Source organism: Crocodylus porosus, unplaced genomic scaffold, assembly GCF_001723895.1.
Source record: "Crocodylus porosus isolate Cpor-Errol unplaced genomic scaffold, CroPor_comp1, whole genome shotgun sequence".
Classification (NCBI taxonomy): Eukaryota; Metazoa; Chordata; order Crocodylia; family Crocodylidae; genus Crocodylus; species Crocodylus porosus.
This window is the reverse complement of record NW_017728912.1, coordinates 6,086,854-6,103,266: the sequence shown is the minus strand read 5'-3', so window position 1 is coordinate 6,103,266 and position 16,413 is coordinate 6,086,854. Positions and strand designations below refer to the sequence as shown.

The 16,413-nt window shown below is 38.6% G+C and overlaps 1 protein-coding gene across 1 annotated transcript in view; it reads left to right on the top strand.

Annotated features, from left to right (window-relative positions):
• The window catches only part of LARP1B (La ribonucleoprotein domain family member 1B), a 51,216-nt gene extending 42,937 nt beyond the window's left edge, over positions 1-8,279 (top strand). Inside the window, exons 15-19 of the mRNA XM_019533954.1 lie at positions 1,090-1,250; positions 2,795-2,939; positions 4,635-4,744; positions 4,868-4,995; positions 6,198-8,279. Coding sequence (XP_019389499.1) covers positions 1,090-1,250; positions 2,795-2,939; positions 4,635-4,744; positions 4,868-4,995; positions 6,198-6,443 — 790 coding nt within the window. The 3' untranslated portion in view covers positions 6,444-8,279. The remainder of the gene's footprint in view (positions 1-1,089; positions 1,251-2,794; positions 2,940-4,634; positions 4,745-4,867; positions 4,996-6,197) is intronic.
• The last annotated feature ends 8,134 nt before the right edge of the window (positions 8,280-16,413 follow it).

Here is a 16,413-nt window from a genome sequence, read left to right as displayed (position 1 = left end):
CCTGCCACATCCCTCCCCTTCCACCACACCAGACTTACCACCTGGAGGTAGCTATATTGGAAATCGGATCAGTATCGGGCAATATGCCTTCTTAAATATCAGGTATCAGCCCCAAAGATCTCTATCAGTGCACCCCTAATTTTATGTGGGGCTTATTGTATGTTTTAAGAGGTAAATTAGATGAGCATAACAACATCCTTTGTGTGTTGCATTGAATAATCTGTATAATACTAGTTGTGATATATGCTGCACTCATCTCATATGCCAGATGAGTGGTGCAGTGCCAGCCTGTGGGCTGGACTCCCAAGTGTGAAGCATCATGTCACCTGAATTTCAGCAGGGCTGGAATTTGGTGGTGGCTAATCCCTTAAAGCTACAGCTTCGTTTTTGGCACTGTTGGCCAGATGACGTGGGTCCACAATCTGGATTTGGCTTGTTGGACTCTTCACGGGTCCAGAAATTTGGTAGCAGGATGAGCAGGGGCTGGGTTAATTGCTGTGGCTCTACAAGCCTTTGCAATTAATATGGCTGCTCACCACACTGCCAAATTGCTGGACCCGTGGGGAGTCCCGCAGGCTGGATGAGGTGGCTCTGCCGGTGGCGTCTTATTGGCTAGGTTATCTTGATTCCCCCATGAAAGAGTCCAGTCTGGTTCAATTTAATTTTCTGATTTACAAGCTCTTTTCCTAATCTGTTTTCAGCAAAATTGTGATAAAACTCCTTTTTAGCATTCTGTATTTGAGTCCAGTGTTTGGATTATATGGTCCAAACTAATTTACCAGTACAAAACAAGAAAAATTTCCTCTTGGGAGATGACCTCATGACATATGGTTTAGGGCCTAAGATCTTTGTATTGTCAGTATTCTAGATTTCTTTCTATGTACTTGATCTCTTAGTGTCCAGCAAAGATTTCTTTTTTTATTATTAGTGCAAGTAGGAGAAGGATGCTTGGGGGTAACAGTGGTACTCGCATAAGCTGCTCCAACAACTCGGGGTAATTAAAGCAAGATAACTGGATGCCTCTTAATGTGGAGTTTGAACAAATGTAACCTTTCCTTAGAAATCAAATACTTGGTTTTATTTCCACAGCAGTTCAAATGCTTCACCCTCAGAAGGTGCCCCCCTTCCAGGAAGTTATGGGTGTACCCCTCACTCACTTCCCAAATTTCAGCATCCTTCTCATGAACTTTTAAAGGAAAATGGCTTTACACAACAAATCTACCACAAATACCGTCGAAGGTGTCTAATGGGTAAGATGCTAGATCTATCCATGAAGTTTTAGTTGGCAGAAATAAGTTATTATATAATACTACAGGTTTTTTTCTACACTTTTTTTTTTCTCTTTTGCACGATCTCCTGAAAAAAGCAGATTGCCATAATTATTTGGTACCTACTGTACCTACTTACCCTGAAATGTATGTCATTTTTTATCTTGGATACATTTTGGGACTGTTTGCTTTTCATATAACTTGGAGAAAACCTCTGAGAGAGAAATGAAATTCTTCAGTGATTCTCAACTGTGGTACCTTGTGATCTGTGCTGTGTATTGCTAATCAGGGCCATGTGAAACACCATTGTTTTGTTTCAATGTCCATTTCGCCGTTTTTAAGGGACAGAGTTTCGTCAAAACTGTTTCACTGGTTTTGCCATTTTGCCCATAGGCTATAATGGGGAATCATGAAAATACCTAAAATGTTGTCATTTCATGCCTGATTTGGATGATAATTGCAGGGATGGTAGCCCCTTCTGAGGGCATGAAGCCTGCCAAGTTTCAAGGAGATAGGTGCAGAAGTTTTTGGGAAACTGCACCTCAAACTGTTCAAAGCAAAATTTGTGACACTTGGCACACAGATCTGGGGGCCTGCACCCCCAGGAGGGCTGCCGGGCTATGCTGGATTCCTCCAATGGGTGTGGGCCCCCAGATCTGTGCTGGAGGGCAGGAGGCTGATGCGTATTTGCTGATTTCCTTTTTAAATTAATTGACAAGTTTCAGGAAAATCACCATTTATGCCTCTTATTTACTCAGCATTATTTTGTTTCATTTGTGTAAGTGGAAGAAATTTGGTGAGATTTTTTAGCTTTTGAATCTGGGTTTTTAAGGGCTCTGGCAGACATTACATTTCTAGCTTTCTTTAAACATTACGTTTTATAGTGCTCAGCTGAATGCAAGGATAGCAGCCAGGGTTGGAAACACAGTTCCTTCCCCTCATCCCCTCTGCTAGATCCCTGGGTCCCAGAACCAGTAGCCCAGTGCCCAATCCCAAGAGGCAGCACCAGGTCCCATGTCCAATACTGGTGCTGCCCCCTCTCCAATCGCCAGAGGCAGCCCATGACCTTTAAGGATACAGGTCTGGGAACCTGGCATCGGGGACTTAGGTCGCTTATGCCAGGCTCCCTGCACCAGTTGTTGCATGAGTGGGACTTTAGAAATTTTATTTCAGATCCCAAAAATGGTGTGTCTTTCTATTTGCATATGGTCCTGTAAGATAATGTGGATTTTGGCATGAGGCACAAAATTCCTCAGATCCCAATACCTGATAATATTAATGTTTGCCACGGGCCCCAGTTACTATTTTCGAACAGCATTGATCTTGTTTCAGGTAGGCACCCAAGAGGTATTTAACCCTTTTTTTTTTTTTAAGGTGAATTAAGAAAATTGGAATAGACTCAGAATGATTTGTAATACTTTTTCTAAAGTTTAAATTTACACTGAGCTTTTACTGTGTATTACACAAATACCGAATTAAAACGTTGAGTTGTTTTGTCACTGACTTCATATTTCTTTTTCCTTTAGAAAGGAAACGTTTGGGAATTGGCCAGTCCCAAGAAATGAACACACTCTTTCGTTTCTGGTCCTTTTTTCTCAGAGATCACTTTAACAAGAAAATGTATGAGGAATTCAGACAGCTTGCTCTAGATGATGCAAAAGAGCACTACAGGTAGTACATTTGTTCCATAAGTTAAGATTAATTTTGGTTTCTACCTTCCATTTAAAATGTCCAATTCATGTGTGTAACTGAAAGAACCTGACATTTTTTGTAATGGTATCAGTTAATGCTTTCAAAATATTGGTCTATGTACTTCACTTTAACACCAGGTGCTATTTTAATGTACCCAACAAGAATGGAGAGAAAATGTGGTTAGTCAGATAGAAGCTGGTGATTGTTTCCACATACAACATTAGACATGCAGTATCCTTGGATTTCTAATTATAGTTCATCCTAAACTCTATTTTATTAATTTTTGCCTCTGTTAATTTAACCCCATATTTATTTGTGGCAATAAGACGTTATTTCCGTAAGTCAGAATGTTCCTACCTCAATTAAAATTAGGGGAAATGTTTCTTGTTCTGCAACTTGACCACAAAGAAAATTGCCTCTTTTTTTTTTTTTTTTTAATATCCCCTGTTTTAGAAAAATGGTCTTTCAGAATTAAAATGTTGATCATCGTCTCTTTATTTCCATGATCAAATCAGGAAGCATTGATATATTTAAGTCCTGAAATACTGCGACTGAATGGACATTTTGTCAGGAATGCAGATGTGGCTCTAATATACTTTTGTATTCATATTTCTGATCGGTGTGTAGGCTGGTGTGATTGTCACTATGTAAATTAGAGCACCAGAAGGGTTGCATTAAACATACTAGAAGCCAGCAGTCCCAGGTGATGTGGCAGCTGGGTGTTGACAGTTAGGAGATTGCCTCAGCCATGCCCTTTTACCTAGTTAGTAGTCTGTTACTATACCTGTTTCAAAGCATATGGTGTGACTAGATCTGAAAAAGATCAAAGTTTTCTTCATTAAATTGTATGCAGATTCACCAACTCCTGCAGTGTCTTACAAGGTACAAACCTGTAAACAAGAGTGAAATTATTTAGGTACGTACCTCTGAAGTGAATATGGATTTGAGCCAAAGATATTTTTCAGAGAGGCATTCATCCCACAGCAGTTTTGCTGGATGGAGCTCTGAGAGCTCTATTAATGGACCAGACCTCATTTTCCTAGGTACTGTACATAGGCTGGGTATCAAGGGGCCTTGCTGTAACAGATGCATGTTCGAGATCCTTGGGGGGCAGGAAGTCTTCCAGCAGTAAAGGACTACAGAGAAGCTGAAGGCTTTGCTTAGCTTTTACAGGTTCCAGCTGACACTTTCAAAAGCAAGTGACTGACTTGGTAAGAGTGTAGATTATTCCACAAAGTGGTTATCTCAAACATGGAGAAGAATCTTTAAAGGATGATGTCAACTCTTGGCATCTTGTATATTCCCCACGTTCCTTTACTTCAAAGTTAAAACAATCAATCCTGAATTATGTAAGGAAACAATAATCTTCTGCGTCTTCCTTTTATGTATGCAGTTGTGGTAACTGAGATACCATCTCAGACCCATTGTGAAAAAGTTATTTTCAAAAGAACATTCTTTTTAGCTCTTGAATATTTGTATCATCTAGGGAAAAACTTAAAATAAGTTAATGAAAAGTGTTGGGAAAGAAATGATCAGATGGATGCCAACTAAGAAAAACTAACGTACTATAGTTTAATTAAAGTGTAAGAAGAACAGAACATGTTGTGAATCCTTTGAGAAATATAATGTGCATTTTAACATAGATTTCTTGAAATCACTGTTCTCTGTTCACAGGTATGGATTAGAGTGTTTGTTCAGATTTTACAGCTATGGTCTGGAAAAAAAATTCAGGCAAGAGATTTTCAAGGATTTTCAAGAAGAAACAAAAAAGGACTATGAATCTGGTAATTCCCAGTTTGTATGAGGTGTTTAGGATATGGACAATAGCGTTAAATTTATCCACTTAGCTATTTTTTCTTTTAAAACCTTGAAAAACTGGCAACAATTCTCTTTTTTTATGTTGTCAGGTCAGCTGTATGGCCTAGAAAAGTTTTGGGCTTATCTAAAATACTCTCAATATAAGACTCCACTCATTGACCCCAAATTGCAAGAATACCTCAGTAACTTTAAGAGATTGGAGGACTTCAGAGTTGATGTAAGTTTTACATTTTGCTTAGCAGATTACTCTATATAAGCGTATTATTTCTAAAGGATTCAATTATTAGGCTGCTTTAGCACCATGCCTCAGGTTTTGTGGATATAATATTTTGTGAGTCCTAAAATCAACAGTTAACAAATGTATTTTAAAATTCAAATTTTTTTATTTATTTTAAATATTGCTTTACCAAGTTTCTAGCAGAATGCTAAAGCATGGAAGCCATAATGTGAAAGAAAACAATAATGAAAGATGAATCCATTTTCCTTTCTCGGTTGAATAAATATTAATAACAATAAATACATTTGCTAAACAGTGAAAGTTTTCTAATTTAGGTTTCTAACAAACATGGATGACAGCTTTTTAAACTACCTGTGTAACTTCAATTATTGTTTTGATTTTAGTGAAGATAATTCCTAAACCCGTAGAAATAATTCAGTAAATAATGAATGTCCAGTGAATTTCACTGACAGCCTTTGCACTTCCTGACTTTTATTTTCTGCCCATTAAAATGTGAAATGGGATGAATATGAAGTTAAACCATACCGTTTTATGTAGATGTTAGTTTCCATAAATGACTAGGCATTTAAAGCCTTGTTTTGGGAAGCCACTTAGGCTAAGTACAAACATTCAGTCCCCGTTGCAGGCTGGAACTCTGCCAGCCTGGAAGGGAAAAGCCACAGTTTCCCATGCTTTTCTCCTTTCAAGGAGAATCCATTTTTAAAGTTTTTTTGTTCATGACCCTTTCATATATTCTTGCGACCCACGTATGGGTTGCAAACCACAGGTTGAGAAATGCTGATCTAGTTCTGCTCAAAGCAAAACCATCCCCAACTAGATCATTCCAGCCAGGGCTTTGTTGAGCTGGGTCTTAGAAATTTCCAAAGATGGAGAGTCTACCACCTCTCTAGGTAACCCATTCCAGTGCTTCACCACCCTCCTAGTGATAGAGTTTTTCCTAATAACCAACCTACACTTTCCTTGCTACAACTTGAGACGGTTGCTCCTTGATCTGTCATCTGTCACTACTGAGAACAGTCTAGCTCCATCCTCTTTGGAACCACCCTTCAGTAGTTAAAGGCTGCTATCAAATTCCTTCCCCCCCTGTCTTCTCTTCTGCAGACTAAATAAGCCCAGCTCCCTCAGCCTCTCCTCAAAAGTCATGTGCAGTAACAGTAATAATTTTGTCTACTTGTTTTTAGCCTCCTATCAGTGAAGAATCTGGAAGAAAAAGACCTCCTAATGTAATTGGTGAGGAGACTGGTCATTCTAGACACCAGTCTAATTCCTCTACTAAGACACTGCTTGCTGCTAGACCTTCAGCTGCCAATCAATCTCAGGTCCCAGGAAACTTTTCCAGTAGGAATACTCTACAGGAGTCTAGTGACAACGTAGGCCACAACAGTGCTACCACAAAATCAATAAATGGTGACATGCCTGAGCAATAGACGTAAGATGTGCTTGTGCCCTTGAGCTCATCCTTTACATCAGTGTTTAAGTATAGCGTCTTCAGGGGAGCTGTTACAATGCGTGATTTAAAAACAAAAGTATAGGAAGACAAAGGATTGCATTTTTCTCTTTCACAAGATTAAGTTTGAAATATTTTCCCTAAGCGAGTAGTTCTTCGTTTTGGGATCATCAAAGATCCAGAGGAAATGTCTCTTTGGCTTCAGTATTGCTTTCCTCAAGCTGTTGTTTACAAAACCTGCATTCCTGTACTATATGCAAAAAAATTTCTGGGGATGCCTTACATTTCAGCTCATACTTCTTAAAGAAGGTGTGGTATATCCAAGTTACTTACTGAGCTTTCTTCACCCAAATTTTCCCCTTGTTGGTTAATATTTTTACTTATCAAAGCCAAAAGATTACCTATATGTATATTTTTCAAATATAGAGAGAATCTAAGTTGGTAGGTTCACTCTTAAATATTTAACTCTAAAAAGGAAATCTTTTATATGTATGCATATAGCACACTCGGGATGTGCAACTGTATGGAAGTGTGTGCGCATTTGTGGAGTCTAGTTCATTATTTTGCTTTCTACTTAACCTTCATAGTTAGTGTTGTGGTAGGCGTGGAGTTTTCTGAGTCAACGTCATTAACTGGTTTAGTTTTAGGGAAGGTTTTATTCAAAGGTAAAATACACGGAAGAGAGGGTATGTTAATTTATGTATGGTCCCAAATTCACTACATATAGTTGCTGTTTGTGCAGGCTGATAAAATTGCAAATAACATTCAAGTTGTTTTCACTTTCAGAGTTTCTTGTTTTGTTTTGTTTTTCATTTAAGTTCGCTTTATTTTATGCTTGTAAAATGCTGTACAAGAGAGGTATAACAGATTTTAAGACTATTTTCATTTCAACTAATATAATATTTTAGTTCTGAGGGGAATTTAAAACACTCATAAATTTATATTTTGCTCTATATTAGAATCTATTTGAATGAAGTTACAGTTTTAAATTCTGCTAGTTAACAAAAAATGAAATTTTAAAAACAGGTCTAAATATAATTTCATAAAATGTAAATGTTTAAATACTAAGCATTAGTTACTAGTGATGGGAGGTAGGAAAATGTATTAGTTGTTATCACTTGTACTTTAGTTATTTCTTTCATTTATTTTGATCCAGAAGATTTAGTACACCTGAGGGAAATGCATTCTCTTTTCTAATGTAGGGGGGAAGATGGGAATTATTTCATTTTTGCTATACTAGTTAACTGCAGAAAGGCCTTAAGTTAACTGTAAAGTTAACTTTCTAGAAGTTATATTTAACACTGATGCCTTAAATGTTGGGAGTATCCTAACTGGTTCAACATCCCTACGTTGAGTTTTAAACTTGTAATGGATGTCAGAGGTTTATGTAACGGAAATCTGTTTAAAAAATCCACTCATTGCCTTGTGAATCTCAATAGAACAATTATGAATATGTACACATTTGTAAATGAGCATATAGCAGTGGCCTTCCCAGTAGTTAGTTTCCATACAAAACTGAGCTGTTTAGAATTGTCTTAATTTAAAAGGGAAATAGGTATTAACAGTAATTGTTACCTCCAAACATTTTAAATAGCATATTTTCAACATGCTGAAGTCATACATCTCAGACTTGTTTAATCTATGCCTCCTATCCATAAAAATGATGCAAATGTAAATTGGGATTGAAACTGTATATACAAGTAATAGAATTTTTGCTTTCACTTTTTCATCGAATGATATGTGTGCATATTTAGCTTTTTTAGTGTGTGTAATTTGTGGTGTATCTTTGCAAATTTTATAAAAATACCAAAAAACCTGTAATTGTGTTGTGGTTTTTGTGTTAAAAGATCTTTTTTCTGTGTTTCCTTAAAATAATCTTTTCCAGATCACAGTTCACAACTCAGACTTCAGATGTGGTTGTGAACTTTTTCTTATATACATGGATGAAAACACATACTATGGAATCCGGCAGTATTGGCTGAATCATTTTTGTGAGAAGTAAACTAAAGTTTTAGATGTCTTGAGAGGACAAGTCTAGCTTCATGGAATGTTTTCCTTCCTTGTCTTTATAGTCACATGGATTCCACTTTTGGTAAATGTTGCATACATGCAACATCTGAGGATTTTTTTGAATAGTTGGAATCTATGCTTCATAGTACGTCAAAAAAAAAAAAAAAAAAAAAAAAAAAGAAGAATGGCAATAACTGCCTTTAAATTACTTCTTTTTTCCTGTGACAGTTAGATGGAACTTCTGCATGGGCCATACACACTGGGTGCATCTATACTCGCAGTTTATTACGCAGTAGATTACTGCACAGTAAAGTATCATTGTCTACACGTGCACGGCAATTGGGATGGTGTTTTTACAGCACCATTGGATAGTCTTATCAGACACGGGTACTATTTGAAGACAGATAGTATCCGAGTGCACTTATATGCAAATGTAGACAGTGAAGTTGGGATTAGTTTACTCTGACTTAAGTTGTTCCAGAGTTTATTTAGTTGCATTAATTACACATGTGGACGTGCCCACTGTGCTTGTTTTCTCTGGTTAGTAGATTATAGTGGTATAGTTGATTCTTAGCATAGTTAGGCCAGTAAAAGAGAATGAAAGAAAAGTTATTCAGATCCAGGTAGTGACGGATGCTACTTTCTTCCTTCTCTCATGGCTTTGTGTGGTTGAGATAACCAGGATTTATGTTTTGCTCCTTCTGTACCAGGTTGCTGTTGTTATGGATGGACACTTGGGGTATGTCCAGACAAGTGCAGAGGTGCAGCATATGGTGCTACAGACCTGTCTGCAGCTCCACACACTGAACATGTAGGTATTGCCCACGCTGCTTCTTTGCAGCATGGGGGCTTTTTGACCCCGGGAGATCCTGGGATAAAAAAATCCACACCAAAAAAAAGTGGGGCAGCGCACATTGCGGCAGTATGTGCCACCCAAAACCAGAGCCTGCCCAGCCAGAGCCACACTCTGGCTGCTGGCCAGGCTTCCTGCTCCCGCTGTGGCTGCAGCTCCTGGAGGCCCCCAGGACCCTAGGTAAGGTTCCTGAGGCCAGCACAACTGCTGGCCCCAGCCTCTCCTGTGCCCATCCCCCCCCCCCCGGGTAACCTACCATGCAGAACACACATGGCACACGCGTTCGACAAAGACGAGTAGCAGTGGCACAAGGTGTGCCACTGCTTCTTGTCCTCAGGGAAAAACCCGTTCCTGCTTGTCTGGATGCACCCTTGAGGTGCCCTCTTTTGCCTCAGTCAAGTGTTATACTTAGTGCTAAGAGAGGAAACAGAAACAAGAAAATTGCTTCTTAAACTCCTTCCTTCTGGAGAAATCCGTGAGGACATGCCAATTACCAGACTTTCTCTGTGTGCTCTGGTCAACTGTGGATCCATTCCTAACTCACTTGACCTCAAGGAACTCTTCCTCAGCCATGAGGTCTGAGCTAAATTTGAGTCCTGTTGCTGTCATCAGACTTTCTGAAATGGTGCCACAGTTATGCTTCAAATGTTATTAAAACAAACATTCCTCCCCCACCTCCCTTTTTTCTTTCCTCCTTTTATTTTCTCTTTCTCGCTGATACTGTGTGTAAACAGGAGCCAGCCAGTTTGTCAGCAGTTAGTGTAGTATAATGGAATCGAACAAAACATTTGGCACTGATGCTACTGCTATCTTCAGTATTTTTTGCTGTGCCATCTACTGGTAAAACTCAGTGTTGCTAAGTAAATTGTCCAGTTCTACTAATTTTGTCTCAAAAAAGCACATTTCTATCTCAAACAGCCTATAGAAGGAGCTTACCCTGCTTCTCCAAATAGTTTTTCCTCCTATGCAGCTGCCTTGTAATTGTTTTTGACTTTTTTAAGATGCAATACAAAAATCAGAAAAACATACCAACTTGTACACTATAAACTATGTCACAAACAATAAGCAATGCAAGGAAAAAGAACAAAAGGAGGGACAGAAGAAGAGAAGGATACAATGAGCAACAATCTAGAGTCCTCCCAAAATGTTGCACTAAACATGAAGGAATTAATCCTGTTAACCTTGACTCTCTCCATAGATGCTAGCTGTGCCATCTCCAACTGTACCACTTTTGAGCCTTTGGAGATATCGCTACACTGAGAAGTAGGACACAATCCTACATGTTACTAATAAGGCCTGCTATAGGTATGCAATTTTATAAGGATTCGATCTTAATTCCTTGAGCATAGACCCAAGAACATACATATTTGCCAAAGGTATCAAGTGCTGTGTTCAAAAACATGTTAACTTTAGTTATAATTTCTTTCCAATAGTAATTAAAGGGCATGATCAAAATGTGACTAAGGGTTGCCTGCTATGCATCGCATCTCCAACGTGTATCTACTGGCAGCATATTTAATTTTTTTTAAGTTAGGAGGAAGCCTTGTGCAGATGAAAAATTCTTTGATTAAGTCTAAGGTCAATTGTTAATGTTCAAATGTTGTGAATTGCTGATTTACACTGAGATTGTCATCTAGGCTGCTTTCAAAAAAAAAAAAGCTCTTCAGCGCTTTAAATTTTGCGCCCAGCACATGCACCACATTAGTTGGACCTGGCTCGCCCAACATCTGTATAGATTGGGTGCTTTAGTGGGGCTTTTCTGGTACTTTATCTAATAGCTGATTGAATCGGCTTTGTAGAAAAGCACCAAGCAGCTCCACTGAAGCAACTAATCTACACAGACACAGACACTGCAGAGCCAGATCAAAGTAACATGCTGCCTCTTGGTAAAGTGTTTTTTTTTGTTTGTTTGTTTGTTTTTGGTGGGGGGGTGTTGGTTTGTATTTTTTTTAACATCTGCAAGCAGGCTGGAAACCTAGGTTTCCATTCCATTTAAGTCTTAATTAGTGACTGTCTCTTCTATTTTGATGGTAAAACTAGCACTTCTGGCCTGTTGATGTCAGCAGCAAGAATAACATGATAGAACTGTAACTTAGCTGTCCTATAGCTGATTAGACCTTATCTACACACAGCACCAGTAGTTTAACTAAACTGCTGCAATCCTATTTGTGTACATGTAATGGGCGCTGAGGGTTAATTATGTATAACTCTATTACATACTCCTTTATCTTGTCAGATTTTAGTTTCTTCCATAAATTGAGCCAGATCAGTTAGAATAATCAACAGAGGTTTGGTTATTTTATGCTGCCAGTAGATACATGTTGGAGATGTGATGCATAGCAGGCAACCCTTAGTCACATTTTGATCATGCCCTTTAATTACTTTTGGAAAGAAATTATAACTAAAGTTAACATGTTTTTGAACCCAGCACTTGATACCTTTGGCAAATATGTATGTTCTTGAGTCTATGCTCAAGGAATTAAGATTGAATCCTTATTCAACTGCATCTTGTTAGTTTTCATCTCAAGTAGTAGAGTGCAGAATCTGTTCTGCCAGTATTACATTTTAGGAGACTCAGCAGAAGCCAGTGCTTTCACTGAATAGTTACTTGTAGAAGGTGGGGATCTACAGTCTGTCATCACAGGTGTAAATACGTAGCCTCTCTCCAAGATTCATTCATCCTTTATCCTACAGGCTATGGCTACTGTAATGTTTTACATTTTTTAGTGGGCTAAGTATCTGACTTTCAGTAATCACACATGTAAAGCAGTTCTTTTTTACTATATGCTATGGGACATTTAACTTGTGCAATCACTTAAGTTGTTAGGATAGAGTTAGGTTGCAACTATCTTTTCAGCTCAGTTACACAGCTTTAATCAGTTATCCATGTGAGAATACAAATAATACAACCAGTCAAGAAGAGGAGAGAGAGAAGGAAGTCTCTACTACTCATGCTGACTGGTGGTTAAATTTACCATAGCCACTTAAAAGTTGGCATTTTACAGGCAGGAGCATATCGAGATAATTAGGCTAAAACTAGAAATTTAAATTTTACTTTCTTCTCTTATTGAGAGGATGAATGTGGATAGCCATTAGCAGAAGCCCAGGAGAGTGTATCTTGAAGGTTGTTGATTGGCTTGACGTGCATTTGACCCTCAACTTAAATATAGGACAGTTGGAGGCTTTTCTTCTTTCCTCCTGCACCCAACACATCTCTACAGTTCTAGATCCACTGTCCTTCACTATATCCACTATACTTCAAGGTTCAGTGTTTTGTCTTACTTGTGCGTAACATTTGTTTAACATCTCTCCCACTTAGAAAGTTGGTGCAATAAAAAAAAGATGGAAACAACCCTTGTTTCATATATATTCTGGATGGTCACTGCTCCAGCAACACTCCAACCTTACTGAAAAATGTTTTAACTTTTATATCTTACAACAAATTAGGACTTAGTCTTCCATTCTTTGCTAAGGGGGAAAAGAGCTGAAGCCTAGGCAACTTATGTTGGCTGGAGTCTTGATGCATTTTCAGGAAATTTATCAAATGTATAATCTGAAATAAATTCATAATTATCATAATTTATCATCTGAAATCCTATAAACGTATTTAGTAGAGAGTTTTGGTTGCAACTTGTAGTATTAAGTGTTTAGGATGTAATGATCAAAGCTTTTGGAGAGGGGATAGAAGAAAGGGTAGAACAATGACAGCAGCCATTGTCCTTCTAGAACTAAAAAATAATTATTTTAATTATGGGGAAAATAGTGGCAAAGAAAAGGCTGCTGAAAAGTGTTTTTTATGTTAGTCAAGTTCTTATAAATCCTAGTATCTGAATACCGTGAAGTATGTGCTAATTGTTACTGTACCTGGCAAATGTGTTTCCATCCTTTCTTGGGGAAGAATATGGTATAAGAAGGTTTTTTTATGTTTTGTTTTCTGTTTTGCTTGGCTGGGGAGGGAGGTAGGCAAGAACGTTGTTTTTTTTCTTTTCAGAACACATTAGTATGTGTTGGGGGAAAAAGCAAAGAAATTTGCACTATAGTGTTGAGATTGATGTTGGGCCTTAGTCCCTGGGAGCATTTGTTAGGCAGTTTTAGGTCAGCACTGAGAGCTGTCTTCATTGTAGCATCCCTTATGCCCAAGGAGCATAGTTGGACTATGGTAATCATCCCAGCCCTTGAAGTGATCTAGGCCCAAGTTATGTAGTACCTTGTAAGGGCCAAGAATTTGAACTTGATTTAGAATTTTATGGGAGGCAGTGTAGAATGGAGGGCTGCTGTCTCCTTCCACTGGCTTTTGTTACGAAGGTGATGCTGCCTTCCAGTCTTCTACTAAGAAGTGTCTTAAGTGCTTGTGGGCTTCCTGCCCAGATACATTGCACTATGTTAGTATACAAAGTGAGATGAAAAAGACCTGACTAAGGGAAGCTAGTTGGTTTATTCACAGCTGATTCCATGTGAAAACGTACCCTCAACAGGAAATTCAAGAGAATATTTAAAATCTATGGATTTATTTGACCAGTTGTGGATGTGTACTTTCAATCAAGGGCAGACAAGGTTCTTTGGGTGAATTTGATCTTTTATTAGACCAACTTAAATAGTTGGGAAAAAAATTTTAGCAAACGTTTGGGTTTAAAAACCCTTTGTCAGGCTGAGGAAGCCTCTGCAGTTGGTGAGTGTGCTCTTCCTGGATGGAATAAATAGTAAAGAAGCTAGAGGCTAGTGTACACGTAAGACAGGCTGTCAGTGAAGATGTAAATTGAGGAGTCAGTGGGTGAGAGACCAGCTGGATGGATGGGGAGAGAAAAGGGGGATAAATGTAGCAGTTGAATAGTGCAGAGGTACCTGGGGAGGCAGACGAGGTTCTTTGCGTGAATCTGATATCTTTTATTAGACCAATTTAAATAGCAAGCTTTCGGATTCAAAAACCCTTCGGCAGGCTAAGGAAGTTTCAGCAGGTGGTGTGTGCTCTTCCTGGATGGAATGAAAAGTAAAGCAGCCAGAGGCTGGGCTGGGCTGCATACAAGACAGGTTGTTGGTGAAAATGTAGATTGAGGAGTCAATGGGTGAGAGACAGGTGGGGAGGGGGTGGAGAAGAGAGAGAAGAGGGATAAATAATGGAGAGCTACCTAGGGAGACAGATGTCAGGTAAGTTATAATGTGTCATAAATCCAATGTCTATATTTAGTCCATGATTTTTGGTATCCAGGAGGTTGATGAAGTGGAGTTCATAGGCTTATCTCTGGGAAGTGTTTTGTAAGTGTCCTTTGAGGATCAGGACTGAGAGATTGGGGAGAGAGTGGTTTTCTTGTGAGAAATGTGCCCCCACAGGTAGTTGGATATTCCTGTCTTTGATAGTTTTCCAGTGTGCGTTCATCCTGGTGCGCAGTTGTTGCTTGGTCTCTCCTATGTATTTTCCATCAGGGCATTTGATGCGCTGGATGAGATGTATTACATTTATGGAAGTGTAGATGTAAGATGCAGGGATGCTGATGGCCCTGTTGTGGGGTGTAGTAATTGCGGGAGTGGTGGAGATGTGTTGGCAGGTTTTCAATCGAGGGAGACTGCGCCATGTCCTTCTCTTGCTCTATTTTACTTTAAGTTGGACATTCTTCATTCATCAGCAAGTGCCATCCAGTTTCTGGACTTGCAGGATTCTTACATGTGCCATATAAAAATATTGACTGAGTACCTGTATCATCTAGGAAATCACTGGCATTGTGATTGTTGGTGTACTAATTACAATGTTGCAAGTGTACAAAACATTATAAACTTCACTGGTTCTGAGAACTCCTTCCTTAAAAGCAACTCCACTTCCCTCATTTAAATAGTGATTTAAGATTAGAGACAAGGTGCTGTGTAACCTTGACTTCCCTTCAAATCAGGTAACTTAATTTTTCTGGCATTTATTTATATTAAAGAAAGAGGAATATCACAAAGTGAGGAGCCAAAAAGAGGAGATGGACAAAAAGGGGAAGGAAGGAGATGGCCTTATCTGAAAATTCAGATAATGAATACTTGCATGCAATTAGAGAGAGAACCTGGGCTCTTAAATGCTAACGTAGAATGTATTCTGGAACTACGAAATGGCACCCATGCCACAAATTAATTGTAAAATCAAATTCTCCATTACTGTCCATTACTTTCCTCAGAAGAGAGGAGGAAAATGGAATGTTTGAAGAGGTTGATAGATCATGACAAACAGATATATCAATAGATGATTATCTTTTAAACACACAAGGGTTTTCTCACCCTCTGTTGAAATTTGATCTAATCAAATAGAGGCTGAGGTGATCATTTGCCTAACTCAAACTGAAGTATTTTACTGAACAGCATCTGCAGATACATTTAGATAAAAAATGTTACCAAATGAGGGCAATTTGGGGAGTCTGTTTTTCATGTTTAGAAGTGTCCAACTCTTTTTCTGTGTTTTGGGACACAATTCATCCTTTGGGCATAGCAGAACTGAAGACTTTGAGTGTCATTTCCAAATGTTAGGCTAAGTTGCCTGTGCAAATAAGACTTAAGCTTCTATGGACCAGATTATTTAAAAGGGATCTTGTAGAGTTTCTTAGTTGGAAAGAACACAGGCACTAACTTCCATTGGACCCAATGGGAATTTTATTTCTGAAATCCCTTAAAAAGGATTAAGTATACAGAGACTTGGCCACCACAGCATAAGACTGCTCAACTTGCATCTTGTCATCTTAGACAAACGTAATGTCTGCCTGAAGTTGTGTTATATGCAAGTAAATCATAATTTGTGCAACGAAGTGTAACATGCCAGACATTCGACCAGTTTAACCCTGGATAAAAATTGAAGATCAGTCACAAAGTTGCTGCCTGGAAGCATTCTCTGATTACTTTAATGCACGGTCTGTTCATATGTTATGATTTATCGTGCAATACTCCCATATAATGTGTGATGAATATAACATCTTGCACTGGCCACAGTGGAATCCTCATAAGCCAGGATGCTGAGCAGAGCTGCTGGCTAATAGCAAGTAGCCAGGACAGGACAATAGATCTTGTTGCGTGTATGTGTATATAGATATAGATATACACGCATGTGTGCGTGCATGTATATACG